Source organism: Ascaphus truei, chromosome 4, assembly GCF_040206685.1.
Source record: "Ascaphus truei isolate aAscTru1 chromosome 4, aAscTru1.hap1, whole genome shotgun sequence".
NCBI lineage: Eukaryota > Metazoa > Chordata > Amphibia > Anura > Ascaphidae > Ascaphus > Ascaphus truei.
The window spans coordinates 108,308,343-108,335,995 of NC_134486.1; the positions used below are offsets into that span (position 1 = coordinate 108,308,343).

Below are 27,653 nucleotides of genomic sequence, written 5' to 3' on the forward strand. Positions count from 1 at the left end.
TAAAAAAAACAGTAACTTGGAACTCCAACGGAAGATCTACTTAAAAACAAGGAGATTGTGGTCCAAGAAAAGAATGTAATCAGATACATCAATACCTTTAATCAGCAATGGCAAAAGATAAATGACATCACGCAAAAACACTGGCACACCCTGTTGGATGATGCAGATCTAAATCAGGTTCTTGAATCAACACCAAGTATTATGTGGAAGGAAGCCAGGAATGTAAAAGATTCACTTGTCCATAGTCATAGTCAAAGCTAACACCAAGTGGTTTTCCAAAAAAAAAACACAGGGATCATATAAGTGCTATACATGCAAAGCTTGTGATTTTATGATACGGAACAAGAGATTTAGCAAATTCGACAAAAGCAAATCCTTCGAAATAAAAAGTTTCATCAATTGCAAAATTGTTGCAGCGATATATCTGGCCTCATGTGTGTGTGGCCTCAAATATGTAGGCAAGACTCGCAGGCAGCTACGACAACACATCTTAGAACACATACTGTAGGTTCCATCAGAAACAATCTGCATACCCCCATCTCCCGCCACATTAGGGATTAGCATGGGGGTGCTGCAAAAGCCCTTACATTTCAAGGCATTTATCACATTGAACCAAACATCAGGAGAGGTGATTGGGACAACAAACTCCTAATTCGGGCATCACGGTGGATTTACCATATCCACACACTGATTCCGAATGCTTTAAATGAGGGATTTATGTTCACCCCTTTTATCCACTAGAGTGATACACCAGGTATACTATATACATTATATCAGCTTTGTACATATGTACTAATAGATGCTACCCATAGCACTATTAACACTGGCCTAGTATAATCCATATCACTAGGTGACTATCAGCTCCCTATCATTATGTTTCAGATGTAGAGAAGGCACGTGCTTAGGAAATGCCACCATTTATTTTATCTCGCTATAAACAGTATCCCACTAAAGTAAATATTTAGCCTGGAACTTATCACACCTAAGGTACTAAGTAATAATTTTCAGTAGTAGTATCTGCCCATTTCCAGAACATTCGTATTGAAAAAGCTAAGCAATAATTCCCAACAGTAATGTAGCTATACTTTCACTTTAACATCTGATGAGTAAGCGCAGTGTTTGCTAACTCAACATCTAACGATTTAAACATGTCCCAAATAAATCCTGCAACCCCCTTTAATAAACTTTGCCTAAATCAGTTCTCCTGCCAGCCACTGTAAGCAAATCAGCAATAACTGGCTGCTGGCCAACAGGGCTGCCGACAGGGGGGAACAGCCACCCGGGCCCTGTGGCTGGGGGGACCCAGCCAGCTGGCGCTGCAAGTCAGGCCCGACCTCTGCCAGGCCCGGCTGCCGGTCCTCTAGCGGTCCTACCCCAGCTCTCCATCAGCTGAGGCCTCTATCCCTTTGTCCCACGCCGAGCTTCCAACGCTGCTACACAATGGGTCTCTCTGGCATCAGTGCACAGGAAGTAAGTGTGGCCCAGCTTCCGGCACGCACATGCTGGCATCGGAATCTCGGCGTCGGACAGATGGATAGAGGCCCGCAGTTGAGGGAGAGCCAGAACCGGCAGCCGGGCCTGGGCAGGTGTCGGGCCAAACAAGCAGTGCAGGCTGTCCGGGCCCCCAACACTACTGGACCCGGCCTGACCATCCATCAAGTAAGTCAGTTTTTTTAAATGTATTGGGGGGGTCTTTTTGTATACGTTTTGGGGATTGGAGTCTTTTTTAATATGTATTGGGGGGTGGGGGAATTTTTTATATGTATTTGGGGGTTGGGGCTCTTTTTTTATATGTATTGGGGGTGTGGGGTCTTTAATATGTATTGCGGGGTCTTTGTGTTATGGTATTTGGGGGTGGGGTTCTTTTTTATATGTATTGGGGGTGGGGTATTTATATATATTTGGGGGGTCATGGTCTTTTTTTATATCCATTGGGGGTGGGGTCGTTTTTATATGTATTGGGGTGGGGTGTATTTTTTAATATGTATTGGGGGTGGGGAGTGTATTTCTATTATGTGTGGGGGTGGGTGTATTTTTATTATGTATTGGGGGTGGGGTTCTATGTATTTAGGGGTGGTTTTTATTGGTATGTATTTTGTGTAGGGGGGTTGAGTGAGAGTGGGGTAGTTGATGGAAGGTGGGTGCGAGTGAGAGGAGAGAGGGGGGAGGGAGTGAGAAAAAAGGGAGTAAGAGTGAGATGCAGGGGTCATGCGAGGTCGGAGGGGGTGTGAGGAAGAGGGAGTGAGACAGAGGGGAGAGAAATACATGGGATGAGGGTGGGAAATAGTTGGGGCTCGTCAGGTGTGAAATGGGAGGGGGGGTGATGTAACTCTAGTCCTGGGCCCTGGGAAATCTGTCTGCGGCCCTGCTGGCAAATTTTCTGATCCAGCTCTGCTCAGGATTGTGAGTTTCTCCTGAGAAGTGCTACAAATCAACATGGCATTTAGGTGAGGGTGGGTTAACTGCTTAATTACTATAGTGGTTACTAATTGCTAAAGTGATTAAGGGGTTAGGGGCCATTAGATTTGTATTTTTTATTATACTCTTGCTGCCAACAGAGGACATGGACCTGGAGTAAGGGGATGAGGATGCCCTTCATCATGGCAGGGGTAAGTAGATGTTTTATTTACTTTATTTTTGCTGGCTGGCTAATGTTTGATTTAGAATGGGCAAATGAGCTATTATTCATATCTGGAATAGTTGGAGGTAGAGGAGGTGGGTAGCATGGTTGTTGTATTTACTTTTCTTTATTGGGGGTAGAGGGGGTGGATGAAGGGGTAGTAGCCCCCATGCTCCGCGAGATACAGGCCCTATTTTGGGGTCCCAAATAGTAACTTTGCTACTTGTGTACCGGTGTTTCCAAAAATCGCAGATAGGGGCCATTACAGAGTGTGTGGTGCATATACCTACTGGCAACAAAAGAGCTAAGTCGTCCGCGATGACTTGGGGACACAGAAACAGGCTTCTGTGGTTCAGACCCACATAATACTTAGCAGTGCAGCACCTCCATCTGCCGTAGGCTCAAGAGAAATGGAGATGATCTCCCACGGCAGAACTTGTACCTCTCCCATGTAATGCTTGCGCTCACCACGAACAAGGCGGGAGCCCGGTACTGAGGTGGGAAAGTATGAAACTGCGCACCCACAGCAGCGGGGGCACACCTGGAGAGTGTGTTGTCAGTGTAGCCAGGTCTGGATTGGAGAGATCGGGTTAGTTCAGATACTTGCCTGAGTCCGGGGGCGGAACCAGTGGGATGGTTGGAGTCTGTTGTGCCGCGATCGGGGGTTTGATCCAGAAGATTGGTAGAGTGTCCGTAAGCTGTGATCAGGGATGGAGAGGTGCGGGAAGTCAGAGGCAAGCCGGGGTCGTTATCCAGAGCGGGTCAAATTGTCAATCCGGGGTCTTTATCCAGAGGGGGTCCTATAATCAAACCAGGTCAGTACACAAGAAAGCAACAGAGAGACAGCAACAAGGCACAAGGCAAGGCACAGCAAACGCAGGAACACAAGGCTACAGAGGTTTATGCTCAGCAAGGTGAAAGTGAAAGTATTTTATGTAAACAGGAACCAAAGAGGCTGGGGGTGGAGCGGAGGTGCGGCCTCGGCGGAGGCAGGGATAGGCTGCAGGTGACAACTGGGTATTAGAGATACTTGACACACAGCTGGGGAGCGGCGCACAACATCACGTGTGCGTGCCGTGCGGGAGGCGCGGTGCGTCCGAAGGGCGGAGCTATGCTCCGTGGTACACCTTGAAGAGCTGCGAGTGCGCGCGCTCTGTAAACAGAGCGGGGTTGCGCGCATGGCTAGAGACTGGAGCGGAAGGTGCAGCAGTGGCAGATAAGGAGGGAACACGCCACAGGGGACGTGTTCCCCGATTCCTTACATCCCCCCCAGTTAGATCAAACACCAGGCCGGAGGTATATTGCAAACAGGAACGGTTTATTACTACACAGTTTGCAGTAACACAACAGGTACTCAGCAGTCTTCTGCCAGATACAATCTCTCAGATCAGCTCTCACTGGAGATGGTCCCTTGACCGCCACTACAGGCCAAGGGCACCCTTAGCCATCGTAGCTCTTCCCCACCTCCCTAGCGGAGGCAGAGGTATAGTCACACTCACTCCTCCCCAGAGAGAAGAGCACATGGGAAGGCCCCAATCTCAGGCTCCCAGTGGTGTGACCTGCCTGCCTCAGAGGGAAGAAACAAAGACGCTAACTTTTGGGCAGTACAGCCAGAAGGCGGGAACCCAGTTGTCCCAACTACAACAGTATGTACCACCCCCTGCTGTCACTCAAGTGCAGCACTCCCTCCCCCTTCTCTACCCCATTTCCCCTACACCCACTTCTCCAAATCTTCTCCCCCCCCCATACACCCACTTCCCCCCATCCCTTTCCCCCATCCTCCCCCCCTACCCTCACCCCTCTCTTCCACCCTCACCTCTCTCTCTCTTCTCCCTTCCTCCACCTCTTTTTCTCCCATCCTCCACCTCTATCTCCCCCCTCTTCTCCACCTTCACCTCCCTCTTCTCCCCCCTCACCTATCTTCCCCCCTCAACTCTCTCTCTCCTCCCCCCCTCACCTCTCTCCCCCCCACATCCGCTCCTCTCCCCTCCCACCCTCTCGCCTCTCTCCCGTCCTCCACCTCACTCCCACTCTCTCAATCCCCCCTCACCCATCTCTTCTCCCCCAATCTCACCTCTCTCTCCTCCTCCCACCCCACATTTCTCCTCCCCCCCTCACCTCTCTCTCCTCCTCCTCTCCTCTCACCCCATCATCCCACCCACTCACCTCTCTCTTCTCCACCATCTCTCTCTTCTCTCTCTTCCCCCCCTCACCTCTCTCTCTTCTCCACCCCTCACCTATCTCCCCTCTCATTTGCTACTTTACTTCTTTTTCCTACAAAGATGCATTAGCGTAGTTACGATTTATATATCTATACAAAAGTGTCTATTTTATGAAAAAAGCCTACATTTAGCCTATAATAATAATAATCAGAATAGGGCATTACTGGTCAGTAATGCCCAGTTCTTCTGGGATTATTACTTAAATAATGTTAATGTTACCAGATAGTATCCCAATTTGTGTTCACTTAGAAGTGTAATGTGGCTGCTTAGAGCGCCAGTATGAAAATGTATCCACATGACATTTACAGTAAGTTTTGTTTGCATCCCTCTCTGCTTTTGATGTGGAGTCCAGCCTAGTGGGAAAATGCCCTTGTAGGATACAATATGCTAAATACAGTAAATATCTTCTGCATTAAGTTATGTTAGGTTGATTTAATACTACTCTTTGTTTTCTTACAGATTTTTGGTGGCCTTGTGTGGATTTTGGTAGCTTCTACTGATAGGCTCGAATTTACACCAAACATACAAGGATGGGTTATGTTTGTCTCAGTAACATGCTTTCTGGCAACATCTTTACTCTTCATACTGTACTGTACCGGAGTCCATGGAGGGAAGTCTTCTTGGACAACAAATGTAAGTACATTTTCGAACAGAATTTCCTTTGCTTGTACAGTGACACTTTCAACAAGAGAGGCTTGTGTCTTTATATTACAGCAAAAATATTGAAAGCAGCTGGAGCAATATACAATGCTGATAGATGCAACATTTATCAACTGAGGGAAGACACAGTTATGATCATTCAGACTTGCTCAAGGAATGGATACTGAATTTAAGTAACTGTGGATTGCGCCACTTCTCACTAAATTGAATAGGGAACAATGTGTCCTATCTAATATGCTGTGAAGCTGCTTCTTGAGCTGGAGAAGATTTTAGTCTAATTTATTTGAATAGGGTTGATATTTAATCAAGCATGGGGAATATGTCTTTATAGTATACTGAATAAGGGGCCTTAATGCCAAATTGCTCTCAACTTTGGGTTTCTCCTCCGCCACATTTCCCCAGCAAGTTCAATAGAATTACATACTACCTTCATCTTTATGCTTGTCCCCAACTCCATATGTCCTTATATAATAATTCATCCTTTTCATAAACACTATGAGATAATCATACGTGTGTGTGTGTATATACTTTTCTGATTAGGTTGAATGGAAAAACTCCCTAAAACTTATTGTGAAAAGGGAGATAATGCGCTAAAAGAAGGATTGTTGTGCCTTAGGGGCACTCAAGAGAAATGTTTTAAGCTCTGCATGTTCAGGGTCGGTACTATTTCTGATAGGCTAGAGCCTGAATTTCACGTATGGGAGTAGCTATTTCAGTCCTGATTATCCAGCTCTCTGCCTAAAGCAAATCTAAATAATCGCAGTTGTGATTCTCCCTGCCAGTAAATATGAGATATGCATGCAAGCTGGTTACCTTTAACAGATAGATACATGTACAGATTCAAAAGAAGACAACGGAACACCAGTGGACTTTACAAATATGTTTAAAAGGAGATAGGGAACACGGATCGACGTTTCGGTCTCATCTTGGACCTTTGTCCTAGATAGAGCTGAAATGTCGAATCATGCTCCCTATCACCTTTTAAATATATGTGCAAAGTCGACTGGAGTGCCGTTGTCTTCTTTTGAATCTGTCCATGTTATGCCTCACCCTGTTGGGGATCTCTGAGCACCCATGGCAGCATACTGTTGATTTTGTGAGTGCATCTTCCTCCCTTCTACTTTAGCAAATCCATGCCATCCCTCCTTTAAAGAAACTGTTTTTACCTTAGCATTCATGTATGCAGCCCTGCATTTGCTATTTTGGGGGAAGTGAAAGAGCAACGTTATGTGAATAAGTTAACTAGTTTACTAAATATTGCTATATTTTCCGTTTATTTTCAATTTTGGATCAATCATGTAAATTAAGATTTCTGTAGACTCCATAATTCTGAGGCAGCGTTTCCTCAAATTGTTAAAAACTCCAAACAAAAGCAGCATTTATTGAATTTTATATGGTGTTTGTTATTGCACTGTTTGGGGATTGATTTTTGGACCAAATTTTGCATAGCTTTAAAACGTATTAATATATATAAAACGGAAATAGCCGTGTTAGTCTAGTTGCGATATTATTCTTAATATATATATCAGACACACACAAAAAGGTAGTTGCTCACACTATATATACACAGATGGCTACTACAGACCCATAAATAAATAAGAATATCCTAATAGAAATAAAAAGAATAATCTATAATGTGATAGCTAAGGGAAACTGGTGATGCTGCGGGATAAAGATAATATAGAACACACAAAAGAGTGACAATCCCCAAAAATAGCACTCCAAATATACCATAGAATAATAAATCAAATAAGACAAAAAAGGCTTGGATACAAAGTCAAAGTAGAAAAAAGGAATAGATTTTAATAACGAGCAATAGGACTCACTAATATTAAAAACATAAACACACTAAAGGCAGCTAAACAATATAGTAAGCATATGACAAGAAAAAATATATATAAGAAAAATGTTACTGAAAACTATACTAGAAAGCAAAAAATTTATCAAAATAACATAATAAACCTAATAACGATAAGCTAACTAATACAAATACCCCCTCAAGGTCCTAACTACTAAACATATAGCTAACCTAAAGGCAAAAAAAACAAAATATAAGATGAATTAACTTATATATACAAAAGTACACATAAGAAAAAGTCTTAAACCAAGGAGGAGACACAGGGGAAAAGAAAAAAGAAAAAATACTCAAACCCTGTATAGCAGCAACAAAAATAAAGAAATATACCAAAAAACATGAGTGCAAAAAATACCCGTGGACTATGTCAAAGACAGGGCACTAAATGAGAGGCAAGATAAAAAATATACCTCTCTGGGCTAGAAACAAAGTAAATAAAAGCCAGTGCCATGTATTAAGTCTGTAATACAATTGTATCAATCCTGAAGGGAGGAAGGACTCTGAACAGCAGAGAAAGTGATACTCAGCTGGCAATGATGAATGCACGCGAGTCAATCCACAGGAATCATATTATAGCATATATAGACAAGTTTCATCAAGTCCACAGGAATAGCACCATGAAGTTCAAGTCACTCTGAAGAGATCAATAATAGCTGCCAGTGGTGAACACTCTACGCATTTCGCCCGTGGGTGGCTTCATACCGGAGTGGTAAAAGTGTAGTGGGGGTGTGCTAGGCTTTATACCAGAACTGGTAAATATCGGCGCTACCTCCTCCAAACCGCAACCAATAGCTGGGATGTTAGGGGAAGGCGGCGTCATATGAACAAGTGCCCGAAGTGAAGCAAAAGTTGCTGATGCGTCCCGAGAGGAGGTAATCCCAGCTGATAATCGCAATGGCCCTGATGCACATGCTCATAGAGAGCAGGCTGGAGCGTCTGGATACACAAGTCTCTGTGACGTCATCAGTACACAGATAAACACAGAAACAGCATTCATTGATTCTTTATGCCTAATAGAGATTAAAGAATAAAGAAACATAAGTTTTAAACATGAATGAAAGGTATATGATGGCAAATATGAAATATGGCAAATCTAATAAAGGAACAAATACCAATCACATTAGGAACAGATAGAAATGATAACAAATTATGTTAAAACAATAAATAGTAAAACAGAAGAGGGAGGAAAAAATAATAATAATAAAGGGTGCAAAGAAAGAAGAAGGATGGGAGAAAAAGCCATACTAATAATAAAAGTAAGTATAAAAAAAGGGGTTACCACACTCTCTCCAAGCAATAATGTCAAACAAGTGACATAGATGATAAAGCGAAGAGAGACTATAGGAACATAGCAAAACCTAGGGAATCATTTAGTCCCCTAGGTTGCATAGTACAGTATTTAAAAGAACAATCCATCTGCATTCTTTCTTAAATAAGGCTTTTTTCCAAATCCCCTCCTCTAATGCCCAAGGACACTTTGTCAAAAGCAAATGCAGAAATGTGCGTACTATCTGCAGCATGATACTTTAAAAAGTGCCGTGCTACAGAGGTGATTTTTTTTAAAGCGTCCAAGTCCTGTTGATCTAATATTTCTCGTATGCTCTACAATTCTGAACCTAAGTTCACGGGTCGTCATGCCTATATACTTTAGTTTTTCAGGGACAAGTTAGACAGTAAATAACACCTTTTGACTTACAGTTTAAAGTGTAGCCAATATTGTATGTTTTAGTGTGATCACTTATGCTTACTCGGTACTTATAATGACAGATGGCGAGAACTTAGATCAATTCTCCAAAAACATTGGCCCGTCCTCTGCACCGATGGTGAACTTAAAGATACATTAGGTGAATTTAACAAGTAGACGTTCACCGAATTTAAAAGATCGACTGGTACACAGTCATTATACCCCTCATATTAGTGAGACATTCCTTACTATTAGAAGAAAAGGCTTTACCAAATGTAGCAATTGTTCGGCCTGTAAATGTATGTTACAGACCGATACATTTACTAACACTGATGTTTATGTTTTTAATATTAGTGAGTCCTATTGCTCGTTATTAAAATCTATTCCTTTTTTCTACTTTGACTTTGTATCCAAGTCTTTTTTGTCTTGTCTGATTTGTTATTCTATGGTATATTTAGAGTGCTATTTTTGGGGATTGTCTTAGTTTTTTGTGTTATATATATATATATATATATATATATATATATATATATATATATATATACATATACATATGATACTGTTCGCACAGAATCAGCACCCAGGTTTGTGAAAAATAAACATATATTGTAGAAAAAATGACACAAATCACCAACGTTTCGGACCCACAAACGGGCCCTCCCTGTGGGTATGAAATGTTGGTGATGTGTCATTTTTTCTACAATATATGTTTATTTTTCACAAACCTGAGTGCTGTCTGCTGATTCCCATGCGAACGGTATTGTACTATTATCTACTTATTATGGGACATGCACCTACCTAAATGAGCTATATTGGAGTGCCGGCTGTTCAACTTTATCTATATATATATATATATATATATTTTTTTTTACTGAAAATCAAACTTTCTAAAAGTTTGCAAGCAGTTCGCCAAGTAAAAGTCTCCAAATGTGTAGGAAACCAGTGCTTCAGAATAAACCAGTCCCTTAAATATATAAGGATCAGCACTGGGACCACTCCAAATATGCTTGTATATATTGCAGTAACCCTAATAGGGATAGGGGACTAGTACCTAGTGCTGTTGAGCACCAATGAACAGTACACAAAATGTCCCATACAGTGAAAAATGAGGGTATAAACCCATAAATACAACTCACTGTGAACTTCCAAGATCCATAGAAGCAATCCCAAAGCAGCAATCAGCAGCGTGCAATCAACCAGGTAGAACAGCAGGAATGGGTGAGAAGAGTCAGTGCACTGCCTAAGAAGCAGGAGGAGGCTCACGGTAGCATAAAAAGCACTTTAATGCATTAGTGGATCAGACATGGCCCCCCACAGCAGCAGCAGGTAACACACCTACGCGTTTCGGGATATATGCCCTTTATCAAGGTGTATCAAGGTAAAAGTCTCCAAAGCCCAAATTATGGGGGTTGTCCTTTCCTTTCCTGCAAAACCCATATTCAGGGTAGATTCTTTTTCAGTGAAATTCTATTTGAGAAAGTTTGATCAACATTGTTGAATTTTACCCCGACTTCGTCAATTTTGCCTGAACTATTTAGATGAAAAAGTTCAGCAAACAGTTTCAACTTTTTTAAATTTTCTTTCGATAGTACATGTATAAGTGAAACATAGACAAAGTGAATGTTGGCACATTGTGATCATCTGTTATAAGTGATTTCCCACTTGAGCTTAATTTTTAATGCTGTTTAGACCTTGTTGACGTCACACAGGTCTAGACAGATTTTGTGTTTATGAGGCAGAGATATCATACACGGATATAAGGAGAAATGCAGGCACTCCATAATGAGGGTAGTAGGAGGATACTTATCTGCCTGTGCTCTGTGTCAATGGGAGTCCAGGGGTCCCAGGGGTCCCAGGGGAAGAATTAAGGAACAGAGATAGGCAGGCACACGACTTAAGCAAAGGTAATTTAATGTGCCAATAGAACCAACGTTTTGGCAGTATGATGCTGCCTCCATGAGCCCCCACCTTGATAAAGGCAGCATCATACTGCCGAAACGTTGGTTCCATTGGCACACTAAATTACCTTTGCTTAAGTCCATGTGCTTGCCTCTCTCTGTTCATCTGTGCAGAGATATCATACAAATTGTCACAAGATAAACAGAATCGCGTGACATTCCACTCAATGAGAACACAGCTTATCCCTTCATACAGTAACTCAGAATATGAAAAAAATGAGAATTAAACTACACAGTGCGCTCAACCTAATACTAATATAAGTGGTGGTGGGTACACCACACCTAATTGTGATAACTAATACTGATATGCGAAACACGTAGGGTGGAGCTTATTGGTGAACGTGACCCCACGCTTGTGGAAGGAAGCCAGCACCACAGCAGTGTGTCAGCAGAGGGAGGACCCAGGTTGAGTCGCGGCCGCGAGAAGGAGGGAGTGTAACGCTCGGCCTGCCCAAAAGCCAGATGAGACCCCGGGACTGAGATGGAAAGGAGTAATACCACACACCTAGCAGTAAATGGGGGCACGGCCGGAGTGTGGAAGTAACGTAGATGGTCCTGGTAACAAAGGTAGCTAGTTTTACTGTACTTGCCAACTCCAGCGTAGAAAGGTTAAGTCCGTAAGCCAGTGGTCATGGAATGGAGAGAGCAGCGTAGTAAGCCAGTGGTCATGGAATGGAGAGAGCAGCGTAGTAGAGTGTCAGTAAGCCAGTGGTTTTGGGATGGAGAGAGCAGCGTAGTAGAATGTCCGTAAGCAGTATCCGAGGGATATAGAAGACAGCAGGGTAGTAATGTCCAAAGCCAAACCAAGGGGTACCAGAGAGCAGTGTAAACGAAGTCCAAAGCTAAGGATCAGAATCCAGGGAGGTCAGCAGGAATCCAGGACAGGAACAGGAACTGAAAGACAAAGGGATCCAGGCAACAGCAGACAGCATCAAGGTACAGAAGCTATGCAGAGCAAGGAGGTAGTGGTGAGGGAAGACTAAATAAGGGGCTGGGACCTATCAGAGGAAGGGGAGGAATGGAGGAGCGGCCCAAGTGAGGACCTGATAGGGGAGGAGTGCCTGGGAGGCTGGGACCTATTAGAGTGAGGGGAGGAACGGGGGAGCGGCCCGAGGGAGGGCCTGGAAGTGTAGAAGTGTCTGGGAGGCTGGGGCCTATTGGGGCGAGGGGAGGAGCGGAGGAGTGGCCCGAGGGAGGACCTAATATGGGAGAAGTGTCTGGGAGGTTGGGACCTACCAGGGCAAGGTGAGGAGCGGAGGAGCGGCCCGGGGAAGGATCTGATAGGGGAGACGTGCCTGGGGGGTGGAGCTGTGGGAGCAGGGGCAGAGAAGCACGCACTGCGCGCGTAGCCACAGAAGAGGAGGAGTCAGGTGCACGGCACCAGCAAATAGCAGCCTGGGTCCGCGCGCGCCCGTAAGGAAGAAGATACTGTGCAATGGTTTTCTGTATTCTATTTTCCCAGACCCTGCAACCACCACGAAGTACTAAGAAAACTCCAGAGAGGAAAGAAGAAGCAGTGAGATCAGAACTATCTTGAATTTCACCCATTTTTCCCCCCTCCAATGCTAAGGAGGGACTGGTATTTTTTTACCATTTTTTCTGTGATAGTTTGCACGGGACTATTTTCTCATATTGTTCTTAGTAACCCAGAATATGTTTTCACTAAGGTTCAATGACAATGTTGGAGCAGAATATCTTATAGTACCATATCCTAACATGCCTAGAAAAAGTGGTTAAATCTATCATGCTGTAAATCATTACCAAAATTATTTCCTTTGCTATTTACCATTTTTATTAACATGAAAAACTGAACACTAAGACACAGATTTACTAAATGATGCCTACATCTTGTTGTGTTTTTTTAGGATGCTTTTTATCACTCTGCTGCTGCTCTAATCTACTTGAGTGCATCAGTTCTACAAGCTTATTTCGTCATAAATTTTATTTTTTTATATGTCAAGGCTTACCAAGAAAACATAGCAGCTGTGGTAAGTATGCTAACAATTATTTGAAGTCAATGAAATATAATACTTTTTTGGGTGTGTTAAATTGTTCTAAAATAACTGCTTAAGCATAGATCAATAAGATTTCATTAAGGTGTGACCTTACATTGTTTGTAAACAAACTGTTTGTACAATAAAACCTACGGGGCAGTGGGGTAGGATGGCCTGTATGCGAGGTCAGACAATAGCCACACGTGCAGTTTCAAGGTAAACCAAATGTTGAGTGGTTTTATTTCTCCATAACTCAAATAAACATTTGGGCACACTGTCCCTTTAAAGCAAAACAAAACTCATAAAAAGAACGCCTACTCCCCATAGGGAGATCTTGCTAAACATTCCATGCCCTATCTATGGAACCATATTAAAGTCCTAACTGTATCTTTTTGGGAATCTCTGTCCCTAGAGAAAGTTTAGGAAATCCTTCTGGATAGGTGCTTGCACAGGACAGCTCTGTAGTCTGAGTCAGCCACCTTCTACAAGCAGTAGCCTCCTTATCAAGCTGGTTGTCAGTTGTCTCAGCTTACTTCCTGATTGCCCAAGTATTCTTACTGTGTTAACCTTCTGAGTGCTGGATGAAGGACTCAGATGTATGTTTCCCAGGCATAATTATCAGTACCTCATTTCACCCTGTCACAGGCAGATGTATCAATTTATGAAAATGTGAACAAGTGTGTGTTTTGACACACTGCTCTATTTTCTGTTTGCATCAAATGTGTTTCTTACATTTGAAGCAAAATATTTGCCCAAAAATATACGCCACCTTAGATCTGGCAGATTTGTTGGGCACAAAAAAATGATTGGTGCACAGAAATGCAAAGTTTGATATATCACATTATAAACTGTGTGTCATGTAACTCCTCCCTATCTCCTATTGACACTCCCCAAATTGCACATAGAGCATAGACCTTAATAAATTGATGTAAAGAGGCAATATGAAAATTACGCAATTTCTGTAAATTTTGCTCCAAATTTGCCTTAATACATCACCCTCTTTGTTACAAGTACTAAAGAAACAAATGGTAATACCTAATTTTAGAAGTACTATAAGTATACTATAACAGAAAGATGCATAGAGCGGAGAACAAACTCCAAACACTGGTGCTCCAAGTTATGCTAAAAGGTAATGCAACATAATGAAGTATAATCATATAAGTCCTGCCACTGATCAAATCCAAGTAACGAAATACGTATTAGAAGGCTCACTGCGTGCAATATGGACTTAGCATCAGGAAGGGGGCTAGAATGTGGTAAGGAGATGCAATTTGAAACATGTGCCCAGAGTGTAAAACACCCCACGGAAAGCAAACACTAAACTCCGCCACTACCCTCACCAATCCTGGCATCCTATGCACCTTCGTTTGGATGTCCGGCTATGCACATACAGCAAGCTCCTGTGGGCGTCAGTACTCACAGACTTGACACATCGATGGCGTGAATGGACTTTGACAAAGTCCTAGTCGCAGGACGAAACGCGTCAGAGTTACTTTGTGGCATATCTGTACATGTCTAGTGCACATTAAATCAACCTATTTTATTGATTGCGCATGATCCTTTGCTATACCCATACGGACGGCTGTGAACCACCATTTAAGCATTTTTGAAGTGAAACTTCTTTAGTGGCACCTCTGATGGGATAAAACTGGATAGATGTGGGGCGAAATGTGAAACGGAAGTGACGTCACGTAATGGACGCCGCTCCGCTCACACCGCCCCTGTCACATGTTGTGGCGGCGGCGGCGGCGATAGCCGGCGGTGCCGCTCCTAATCGCCGCCGCACCCCCCACCCCCCACCCCCCCCGAGCCCCACACACCCCCCCCGAACCCCACACACCCCCACACACCGTGACATATGCGGCGGCGATAACTTGTGGCGCGGGGGGTCGGTCGGGGGGTGCACAGAATTTGTGAAGGGGGGGGCGCAGAAGGGGAGGGGGAGAAGTGGTGCGCAATTTTACACCCCGCCCCTGGCTGCAGCAGGACACACACACACACTGACTGGCCCCCACACACACACACTGACTGCCCCCCCCCCCCACACACACACTGACTGACCCCCACACAGACCTTGACTGACCCCCACACAGACCTTGACTGACCCCCACACAGACCTTGACTGACCCCCCCACACACTGACTGACCCCCACACACACTGACTGACCCCCACACACACACTGACTGCCCCCCACACACACACTGACTGCCCCCCACACACACTGACTGACCCCCACACACACACTGACTGACCCCCACACACACACTGACTGACCCCCACACACACACTGACGGACCCCCACACACACACTGACGGACCCCCACACACACACTGACTGACCCCCACACACACCCCCACACACACACTGACTGACCCCACACACACTGACTGACCCCCACACACACACTGACCCCCACACAGACCCCCCCACACACACACTGACTGACCCCCACACAGACCCCCACACACACTGACTGACCCCCACACACACACACTGACTGACCCCCACACACACACTGACTGACCCCCACACACACACTGACTGACCCCCACACACACACACTGACTGACCCCCACACACACACACTGACTGACCCCCACACACACACTGACTGACCCCCACACACACACTGACTGACCCCCACACACACCCCCACACACACACTGACTGACCCCCACACAGACCCCCACACACACACTGACTGACCCCCACACAGACCCCCACACACACACTGACGGACCCCCACACACACACTGGCTGACCCCCACACACACCCCCACACACACTGACTGACCCCCACACACACACACACACACTGACTGACCCCCACACACACACACTGACTGACCCCCACACTGACTCACATACACACACTGACTCACATACACACACTGACTCACATACACACACTGACTCACATACACACACTGACTCACATACACACACTGACTCACACACACACACTGACTCACATACACACACTGACTGACACACTGACTGACACACATACACACACTGACTGACACACATACATACACACACAATGACTCACATACACAGACTGACACACACTGACTGACTGACTTACACATACACTGACTGACAAACACACACACACTGACTGACACACATACACACACTTACTGACATACACACACACTGACACACATATTCACACTCAGTGCAAATAGCTAATACAGGGGATGTGTGCAGAGCACGCGCATTATAAGTCAAATGTATTTGCGTTTTGTCAATGAAATTGTATTTTGATTTTTATTGAAAACATCACCAATACAAATACAATTTCTGTGACAAAAGTCAAAGAAGTTTCACTTACTATGCGCGTGCACAGCACACACAGCTTTTTTTATAACGGAAAGATACATTTTTTTTAATATACTGTAAATAGCTTTTATTTTTTGAAGTGAAACTTATTTAGCGGCACCTACCACATGAAGAAAATTGCATGGTAGTGAATGGAGTTAATGGAGAGTAGCTGGTGACGGAAGTGACGTCACTGCTGGCAGAAGAGGCCATCAGCAACGTCAGCTTCCAACACTTGCAGTCACTGGAGAGAAGGAAGGGAAGGCAGTGTGCGGAGGGGGGGGGTACAGGAGAAACACACTCTCTGCTGAACATCCCCTCCCCGTACCTCTGCCGGGGTGTAGGAGAGAGGGGGGCTGGTTCTGGGCTGGAGGAATCAGACAGACAGCTAAGACATTCTCCCCTCCCCCTCCCCGTGTCTCTGAACCTCTGCCAGCAGCGACAGCCCAGACTCCTCTGCCAGAGGGGGAGGAGAGTTGGGGGGCTGGCAGAAGGCACAGAGAATAGCACACACCCCACACAGAGACACATACACTGATTGACACACACACACACACACACACACACACACTGGCTGACACACTGACTGACACACACACACACTGACTGACACGCACTGACTGAAACACACAGACTGACTGACACACACACACACACTGACTGACTGACACACTCATACACACTGACTGACACACACACACACACACACACACACACACACACACTGACACACACACACACACACTGACTGACTGACACACACACACACTGACTGACACACAGACACTGACTGACTGACACACACACACACACACACACACACACACACTGACTGACACACATACACACACTGACTGACACACACGCACACACACACACTGACTGACACACACACATACACACACTGACTGTACACAACGATCTGTATTGACCATTAGAGGGCAGATCACCTAGCTCACTAGTCACACTCCTACACTAATACACAAGTGGTTGTTATAATAATTAATCTAACAAAAACTAGTCACTTAATGTATCACTTATTATTTATATAGTAATTTAATATTTATAATGATCTGTATTGACCAATTAAGGGCAGATCACAAGTTTTTATCACAATCCTACACCACTTATCAAGTTATCTATTGTGGATATTCATTATTCATAATATATACTTTCACGAATGTAATGAAACCCTCTGATTTATTATCTCTGTTTGATATATTAACTATACTGTTCCAAATTAAATCCTCAGTTTTATTACTCTCTGTTACTCCTACATATATATTGATTCAGTGAGAATCGTCATATGGTCACTATCATCCAAACTTCCAAAAGCTCACTGCAGAACTTGGTACATTGAGTCCGCTATGCAGAGGATCTGATAGGCACAAATCGAGTCATTCATTCTAATAGGAGACATAGTCACGCCCCCAATCAAGGGAGTAGAAATATCCCCTATGTATGGTCTGAATGCCAGACTCCTCCCCACCTGAAGAAGCGAGTTGATCTCGTGAAACGTGCATCGTGACGTAATCGGAGGGCAACACCATTACCCGGAAACACGGCTTGTATCATGAAGCTCTGAATACTCTGACCCACCGAGGCAGACTTGTTTAACTGTTTGTTCTAATAACGTTCCCGCATAGCATGCACTTAATAGACAATTCAGATTCAGACACATAGCTATATGCTTTGTAAGTGTCTTACATAGAAACTGACAGTAGAGCATTTTATGGGTGAATATCGCTATAGCCTATTATGGTATTTCCTTAAGACACTGATCTGAGATGTTATTTATTGTGTGTAGTCACCATTTGCTTTTACTATGATTACTGTGAGGAAGTGCATGTATAAACTATCGAGAGATTAAGATAGAATAAGTGACTAATACATTACATAAACAGCCACGGTTGATTCTGACCCACCGAGGCAGAACAAAAACCCCTTACTGTGGAGTTAGAATGTGGATGTTTATACTGTGATGCATTGTGCTCTTGATAAATTAAGAGCCACAGATGAATATCCATTTAAGATGATAAACAATGTCATGTCACTTATAAGCAAGAATGTTGATATGGGAGACGCAAATTATTGCTAAAAGGCTTATATGTATTTGATTTACTATCCTGACCTATTGTGGCAGAATCTTTGCATAAGTAGCCGAGACACTAGGTACTATAAGTCCTTATTGCCACTATATATTCAGACACACAAGTAAGACACTAATTTAAGTGTTAACATACCTTGACTGTGAAAATAGTCCATCTGTGTCTAATTTGAATATTTAGGGTCTAGCCATAAGGACTAATAACTCCAGACAAAGAGTCATATACCTAGTGTCACAAACAGTTAACAGAACATATACAATGTATGTAATACCTATTTGGATGTCACAGTAGAAACATATATGGTTAAAATATCTCTATATTTAAGAGAATCTCTACTGATCCGTTATGGGGATTTTAAGATTTTTTTTTTTTTACAATGTCACATAATTTTTGGATGTAATAAAATTTTATTGTTTTGTGATTTTAAACGGATCCTACTCTAGAGAGAACAAAGTTGTCTGAATAAGTCATATATCAGTACACTATTATCATAGAGTGCATCTTTGGAGGGTCTTTTCTAGATCTTTCTGATCAATCTGTTAATATATGTTATTTACCTCTATTGCACCATGATCGTAATCTACTAATCATATGAATAGGAGAGCAGAATAGAACATAATCTTTTGCTCAATTGTTGCAAGGTTTTGCAAGGGTGTGAAAGCCAGAACCACGCCCAAGAGATGTGAATGGCTCAGAGAGGAGTCAGAGTCACGCTGGTACGATAATTAATATTTTCTCCAAGTCTGTGGGACTGCAATGGGGACCAGATTTGCACCAAGCTATGCGAACCTATTCATGGGCATTTGGGAAAATGACCATGTGTGGTCGCAGTATGAGTTTGGTGCAAATCTAGTCCTCTATAAAAGATATATCGATGATCTGTTTCTCATTTGGGAGTGGGATGAAAATAAACTTTCAAACTTTTTTACATACATTAATAATAATGATCGGAATCTGAAATTTTCTTCGAAATATAGTAGAACTAACATTGAATTTCTAGACCTTGAAGTGTATATTGATAAAGGGCTCATTAAGACAAAAACTTTTTTTTAAAGATGTGGATGGAAATAATTCTATTCACAAAAAGAGCTGCCATCATCCAAAATGGGTCTCGAATATCCCTTATGGTCAATTGAGACGAATTAGAAGAAACTGTACGGACTCAGTTATATATAAAGAACAGTCAGAATTTTTAATTAAGAAATTTCAGTAGAAAGAATATAACCCCGAGACCATTGCTGAAGCAGTAGAAAAGACAAATGTTCTAGATAGGGCAGAATTATTGCACCCAGAAAGAGTTGATAGAGTACCTAAAGGTAAAGATTACCAGACTACATTTGTCACTCAATATAACAGTGAAGCCACCAAGATAGCTAGAATAATCAATAAACACCGGCACATATTAAAAAATGACCCCATATTTGCTAAAGAAATTCCAGATCGTGCTTATGTCATCTTTAAAAAGGCAAATAATCTCAAAAGTAAACTTGCTCCTAGTACTTTTAAAGTTTTAGAAGAAAAAAGAGATCCTTGGCTTAAAACTCCAGTAGGATTTTTTAAATGCGGTAATTGTAAAATATGTAATTCAGGCTCCAAAGAAAAATTTACCTTCTCCTCCAATAGCACTGGGGAAAAGTTTGATATGACTCATTTTATCAATTGTAAAACAGATCATGTAATTTACATGATTGAATGTCCATGCAAATTGCAGTACATTGGAAGAACTACAAGACCCCTAAAGGTGAGAATTATGAAACATATGGGTAATATTAGACGCAAATTACAAACCCATAGCGTTCCCAAACATTTTGAAATGTTCCATAATTCAGACCCTAAACTATTGACTTTCAGGGGAATTGAACATGTCACACCCCATTGGAGAGGAAGAGATAGGTTCCAGAACCTTGCTAAAAGAGAGACCTTTTGGATTCATAGAATCAAATCTATGATACCAAAAGGTCTCAATTCAGATATTGATATTATACCGTTTCTGTAAGAATTATATGTGATAATATTTATTCTGTGACTAGTCTTCTTTCTCCTCTCTTCTCTCCATAGTCTTTCAATATGCGCCGAGATTACGCAGTTATTCTCAGTATTATTGTTTATTTATCATGCATTTGGCAGATTCGCGATGTTCCCGTATCTGATTCACCATTGGTCAACCGTTTAGCCAATCAGCTTTGTGTTCAGGGTATAAATAGGCTGAGCTTCTGTAGGGTTGCCATGACTCCTGCATGACTCCCGACGAAGCTACATGCCTAGTGAAACACGTAGAGTCGCCTGCGTGACGTCATCAGAGGACTCCAGGCTGTCCCCCCTTGATGTGGCGCCGAGCTGTTCTGTAGATGCGAGAGCCTGCACTAACGACCCTCTTACCATCTGGACATTCTCCTGCAGCCTCACAGACGATCAATTCTGGCAGTGTTGTGCTGAGACAGAGAGGTCGGTGACGGAGGAAGCGGGGAGTTAACATTTCTGATGACATCAACATTTTATGTGTCTGTATTCTTATGACACTATGTAAGTGTTCATTTTTTATTCTGCTTATATCAATATATTTTTACTGGATTACGCTATGGAAGCTCTTTCTCTTTTTACCCTGATTGATGAATCTCCCTGAGTGACATCGCCTACCACTATATTCGATTGAAGTTCCCACATCACACACCATAGTCATGCTCATTGCCACTGACCTCTGAAACGCCTTATTTTGATTCACACCACGTGAGTCTCCATTTGACCTAGTGTTTAATACACTTCATCACCCTAAACTTTATTTGCACTATGTTCTATTTATTTTCTATTTCATATTGAACCTGCGCTCCCTTACACTTTGAGGAAATCAACGCTAGAAGTGGATACAACAGACCATCCATTTAAAAGGGTTTAGAGCTGCAATCTTCATTTTATATTTCACTTTTTTCAGTCACTATATGATTATTATTATTGCACCTATGTTTAAGGTTTTATGTTATATTCACTAATTGAAGGCACTATTATATGCCCTTTATCACTGCGCCGATTCTTTGCACTTTGTTGCAGTTTGCTCAATTGTTGCAAGGTTCTGCAAGGGTGTGAAAGCCAGAACCGCGCCCAAGAGATTTGAATGGCGCGGAGAGGAGTCAGAGTCACGCCCAGTCCCAGAGAACCCCTACTCTAATCTCCACCACAGGGAGGGGGCACTGTGACAGCCAATGCCGAAAGACTGTCTCAACTAAGGGAGGAGCTGGATGTTGCCGACCACACCCTCAGTTTCTTTTAGTCTGGCAAGAGAGAAGAGCTACAGCATGCTACCTCTTGTCTTTGCACGATCAGTCGAACATTGCAATGGCAAGTCCCTGTGATTTCTCACACTACCGTCCGCCTGGAGGCCTCCTGGTAGTGAAGGTGGAAGAGAAACGCTACCTGAAGTGCCTTTGCCCCAAGTGTGACTTCCCAGGCGGGGATCTTGTCTGGGCCACTATGTGCCCAAGGTGCAGAGTCCACTACTTAAAGCCGACGCTGTTGAGGTCTATGGCCTTTGCTAACAAAGATCTAGGCTGACCCCAAGACTTGGGCGGTCGACTAGTCCACATTTATTTTATTTACTATACTAATAAAGTTTTATTTTAAACAATACACCATTACACCATTGGGAGTGCTATAATAGGGGACTTTCTTTTTCTACCTATTTGCATAAGTGGGTTCTTCTCTTCCGTATTTTAGCTCCAGCACCCCAATTTTCTTATTAGACAGTAGCGAGAGTGTTTTCCCCTCTTTCCCCTCCACATTAACATATTTATCAGTTAAAGTTCATTAACAAAAATTACAAAGTTGAGGAACAAAAAAACACAGCTTTGGCAAGCAAAGTCTATATCCATAATACAGAATATCACACTTCAGCGATAGTCTCCCTCTGCAAACCAGGAAGACCCACACAAAGCACTGCATGCTGTCTTTTAAACTTTAGCAGCCTAGCTGAGCTCTTTAAATCTCTTGCCTCCCTCTTGCCTCCCTGCCTGACCTTGCTGGTCAACGCTCAACAGTCCAAGCTGTTGGTAACAGACTACACCCTGCTACTGTCAGGTTCTCTCATAAAGGCGCACCTCTCCCTAAACATACCAATAATTCAGCAGGGACAGTAATTGAACACTTCCGCATATTCATTTTCACTGTGCTGACAATCTACAAACAGTGCTCACATCAATAATGGTTATCATTAAATAATAAAGTAGACTTTTTTTAACCTGTGATACTGTACCTTTTAATGGACCATCATTTCAGTTCTTTAAAGAGGCTGTTGTAGTAAGGAGAATACAAAGGCCTCTTTTTAGCTGTTAGTTGTGATATCAGTCTGAACCCCTTCAGTCTACATCAGCTTCACCCCAAAGGTGGCAGCCAAAGGGCGTGAGCCATTTACTGCCATTCGCTGATGTTTGTTAATGTTTAAACTGCTCTATTTAAATCTGAAAATCACCAGCCCTTTTATCCCCTGTACCCAATGTTTCAATTTACCCGGCCTTATACTGTAGATTGTAAGCTCCTTGAGGCAGGGCCTCTACTAACACATTGCAAGCCTATCCTACCTCTCCTAACACAATTGAATCTTGTCTGCAAATGTTATATATGCCATAATCATACCTCTAACTGTCCATGAAATGTCTCTAATTTCAATATATAACCTTTGTGCATTTAATTGTTATCCATGTATTGTTATCATAACTCTGTGCCCAGGACATACTTCAAAACGAGAGGTAACTCTCAATGTATTACTCCCTGGTAAAACATTTTATAAATATCTCAAATGTTTATGTATGTTAACAACATGCTCACTCTGGAAGCCTCCACGTCAGGAAAGCATTTTAATGACCTATTTCTCCCAAGCCATTAGGGTAGAGTTTTTTTTAGTACAGTGCAGACTACTTAAAAAGAAAGAAGTCAAGTAGATATCACAGCAATGGTAGGATTGTATAACACAATAATGCACTGATTTCATTATTATTATCTTTTATTTGTATGATATCAACATATTCCATTAGCACAGTACAATGTGAGAGAGAGGACAATAATATCATAATAATAAAAATAGTATATATAAGTAAGCTGACACAATAGGAAATTACATTCCTGCCTCACAAGCTTACAATCTAAAACAAATGCTGTATGAATGTGGACACGAAAAGTAGTGAGGGGGTTTGCTCAGCATGAGTTATAGTTCACAATCCAATGGCATGGGCCACAGCAAAGATCAGCCAAACGACAGCAAACCGCAAATGCCCTTTGGTAAATGACGTGCAGCTGGGTTGGAGTAGAACTCTGGCAGCACAGGGCAGTAAAAAGTCCAGGAAGGGCTGGCCTTGTCTAGGATAGATGCAGAAGTTTGGGGGACCCCCTCAGAACTGCTGCCTCATGCAAGTCCACTATATAATAAGGAGAGAGAGTCTCATAGGTGTATTTAATGTCTGTATTTTGTCTCTTTTAGGTGTTTGCTTATCTTACCACAGTGTCATACGTGATTCATGCAGTGTTCTCCCTACTGAGATGGAAAAGATCTTCCTAATGTCAAAAAACCTCTCTGACACACCGAAGTTTGAAGACCTTTTTCAAATGAGTTCTGTACAGTATCAACTCACGGAAATATTAAGAGAGTTGTTACAAAACAAATTTGAGATATTTGTTATTATAATTACGTTAGTGGTAAATTGATTTCTTAATGTTATTTTGTAGTTAGTTGATCCATACATTTTACTACATTTTTGAAAATGACACCAGACTTATAGTTAAACCATAGTTACAATATGTGAAAATGCTAATATTTGTATTGAAATACTGTACTTTATTTAGTACAATATATCAAACACTTTAGGCAAAAAAAGGAAAGATGAATAAATGTATATAATTAATTATTTGAAACATGATCCAAATCTGAGCTCTTTGCTGCCACATTGTAACATTTAGTAACTTACAAAATCTTTGGTTTTATTTGACACAGGTTAAAGAAGTTTATTATTTTGAGAAGCTAAATTGAAGCCACACATTGAAAATGGGAAGTGCATATTTTCTAGTTTAGTATTTAACCCCTTCACTGTGTGTCTTGCAGCAAAGTCATTAACCCGCATATCATATGAGAAAGACGTATTTTATTTTTTCTCCATAATGAAATTATGGAAATCGCAGATAAGACATATGGGTCTATGTATCCAGGCAATGTTGGCACAAACATGGGGCATTTTCATCCTGTATCAAAGTTATTTGCTGTAATTTTGCCCAGTCTGCCCTAGCTTGTGATTTGGGGAGTGTCAGTAGGAGGAGTTGGGCAGGATTTAAATAGCACACAGATTATGAGATGTATCACATGCTGAATGTCTGTGCATCATCCGTTTCCCCTTCATTTGCCCTAAAGGGGAGTTTGCCATACAGTATCTGGAGTAATGCACTGTAAGTCTAACATGCTGCATTAGATGTAAGAGTAAGAAACTGGTCTTACATACAGTATGATACAACTCTGCTAAAAAAAAAAAGGAGCAGTGCATGAAAACACTTTTCTCTGGGTTGATACATGGACCCCTCACAATATTCTCACTATATCATTCTACTGATTGGGAGTATCTCTCCTTTCTCACTTCTATATCTGGTCACTTTTCCTGTTTTTCGTCACATGTTAATGTGACATATCCCTTTGTTTTCATTTGCCCCAAGTTTGTGCTTTCACTGCGCTGAACAAATAAGACTGAAAATGGAAAGATAAAGAAATCAATGGTTAATTATTGGAGATTCAGACTCATATTTAAAACAATCTACTATGAAAAGACTGAATTACTAAATCAATGGCACATACTTCATAATTTAATGTAAAAGCCATTTTTTAAGACACAATACAGTATTTAATATTCCTAATAAGGGCAATTATTTTATAGAGACCTGGGCTATATAGACATTAGGCATATTAGTGAGTCCACGCTCAGTTCATTTTTAATTGGTTTTAATAAGTTTGTGATTTAATGAAGATGTATTATTTTTGTGTTAGTACTTTGGAGGCTCCCCTTGCAGTGCACTACATAGGGTTCTGTTCTCCTTGCTTCATTACTCCCTGACTTGCACCCCTCCTTTATAAATATATTTTGAATTGAATAAAGTTGAGCAGGGCATCTTTCTAGTTCATGTATCCATGGGGCAAGGCTTTATGAGGACCGCGGTTACTAAGGGATTCATCACAACATCCCTCCCCTATCTATTATGTCAGTTGCATACTGTTTATCTATATATCAATGCGTCTTTTATACTGAAGGTAAACACTTCGACCACTTTAATGAAAGAGGAAAAAATACCGTGAGCCCTTTGGCACTTTCCTGTATAATTTTTCCCCCTTCGCAAATTTTTGTTTGCAAACGAGCTTTGTCTTGCCATATAAAATGTGCATTGCTGCTGTAGTATTTATTGAATATGGCGATCTGAATTCCGATTTTAAGAGGGAGGTGCAGAGAGAATTTATGGGATCCTAAGGTTACTTTATTGCAGTATTTGCTAGTTTGCCAGTTGCCTACCTGCTGCAAGTTCTCGGACCCCAATTGATCCCCTTGTGTCTATTCCATGCATTTTCTGTGTTAACCTTTACCATATCTGCCATGAAGAACCACTGTAAATTCAGTAAATAAATACTTCCCCACATGCCTTTGCAGTAATGATCTTTATTTACTTTTAAATCAATGTTTGAGCTTTTACGCTCAGGCCTCATTCAATTATGGCGCTCACTTCTTACTATAACTTTACTTTAATGAGTTATTGAACTTTTCTCTATGTGTCTCCTCCAGTTTTCTGATTAGAGGTGCTCTGACCTCTAGTGGTGACTATCTTCACTTACAGTCGTTCAGTAGTTACACATTTGCAATGTAATTAGAGAACTGTAGATGCTTTTTTTATCCAGAGTGCAAAAAGCAGGAGTGTGCATCCTATGTACAAGGAAAGCAAGCATCTAGGCTTCCTCATTGATTTTCCTACGGGGGTGTTTAATGTTTGAAATTTAGCCTATTCATACTGTACAATATGAACCTTTCAATTTCCTCATTACATGCATAGTCATAGCAAGTAAAGAGGGTCTTCAAATATATACCGGTATTAGTAAAATATGATTCAGCAGCTCCATGCTGTGTTGTATGAAGACTGACCGCCTTCTACCATAGTTAAGTTAATTAAAGTCAAACCCAGTAATTAGAATAGATATTGTTAATGTGCAATCTACTTTATAGCCTTGTACTTAAAGCAAGTTACCCTGAGGGTGACTAGTCCTGATAAGGTTGTTAATCCTGTTAAAATGTGTCCAGTGTCTCGAGTAGCTAAACTATAAAAATGGCTCGTTGTGCCATAACTTTGGCATGCAAGAAAAAGTGAAATTCACACATTTACCACCCAGCCTGTTAGATAAAAATACACTTTATGGAAAAAGTAGAGCACTTATTGTTTCCATAGTGTTAAAGATAAAGTAGGTAATAAATAATAAACTTTTTCAAAAATATAAATAGATAAAAATATGTTTAAAAAATAAATAATATATTTTAATTATTACTAGAGGAATATTAGATATGCAATAATTAAATCTGTTATGTATGTCATGTTTGCAGGTCAGGCTTGTTATCATGCACTTTGAGTTTGAGCGGCTGAAACATACTCAGGGCCACTGACAGTAGATGAAGGAGACTTTCCAACAGCGTTGTCCCTGAACTTCCAGGGCTCTTCAACACCTCTCCCCCCTGGAATGGGCCTGCCTCAAGTGTAACAAACCATCTTCCGTCAAACTCATTCAAAAAAGTCCTTGGCCCCTAGTCTGCTTATCGTACACTGTAGTATAAGTATATTAAAATGTACTGACACTGATATTATCTATTGCCTAATATCTTATATTTCTCTTTAGCTCTCCCTGACAAATCTCACAGTGATAAGAATGCAATAATTTCTTCAGTTCCGCATAACACTACTTTTACCGCGAGCTGTTTGCTCTTCCTCTGTATGCTTTGGGAGCATAATTATTTCACACAAAATAAGGGGGGGGGGGGGGGGAGAATCAATAATTTGTCTGTATACATGATTTACCATCTTATTCCAAAAGAGATTAGGTAAAAATCCTGGCAGGTACTTGGCAAGGGCCTCTGTCTCATCATTTTGAAAAATAAATAGTTGCACCCTTGAAAAGAATGTTAAAAAAAACACTGTCATTGATTTGTTATCTATAAAATGAACATTTACAGTA

At 41.9% G+C, this 27,653-nt stretch overlaps 1 protein-coding gene across 2 annotated transcripts in view; it reads left to right on the forward strand.

Annotated features, from left to right (window-relative positions):
* LOC142493009 (myelin and lymphocyte protein-like) overlaps nt 1-26,079 on the forward strand; it is a 29,607-nt gene extending 3,528 nt beyond the window's left edge. Inside the window, exons 2-5 of one of the 2 annotated variants that reach the window (XR_012800964.1) lie at nt 5,302-5,475; nt 12,865-12,987; nt 20,828-20,950; nt 23,892-26,079. Coding sequence is in view for 1 of the 2 variants with exons in the window: in XM_075596374.1 (XP_075452489.1) it covers nt 5,302-5,475; nt 12,865-12,987; nt 23,892-23,969 (375 nt within the window). In the remaining variant the exon portion in view is untranslated. The remainder of the gene's footprint in view (nt 1-5,301; nt 5,476-12,864; nt 12,988-20,827; nt 20,951-23,891) is intronic. The other variant, XM_075596374.1, reaches the window with a different exon arrangement.
* The last annotated feature ends 1,574 nt before the right edge of the window (nt 26,080-27,653 follow it).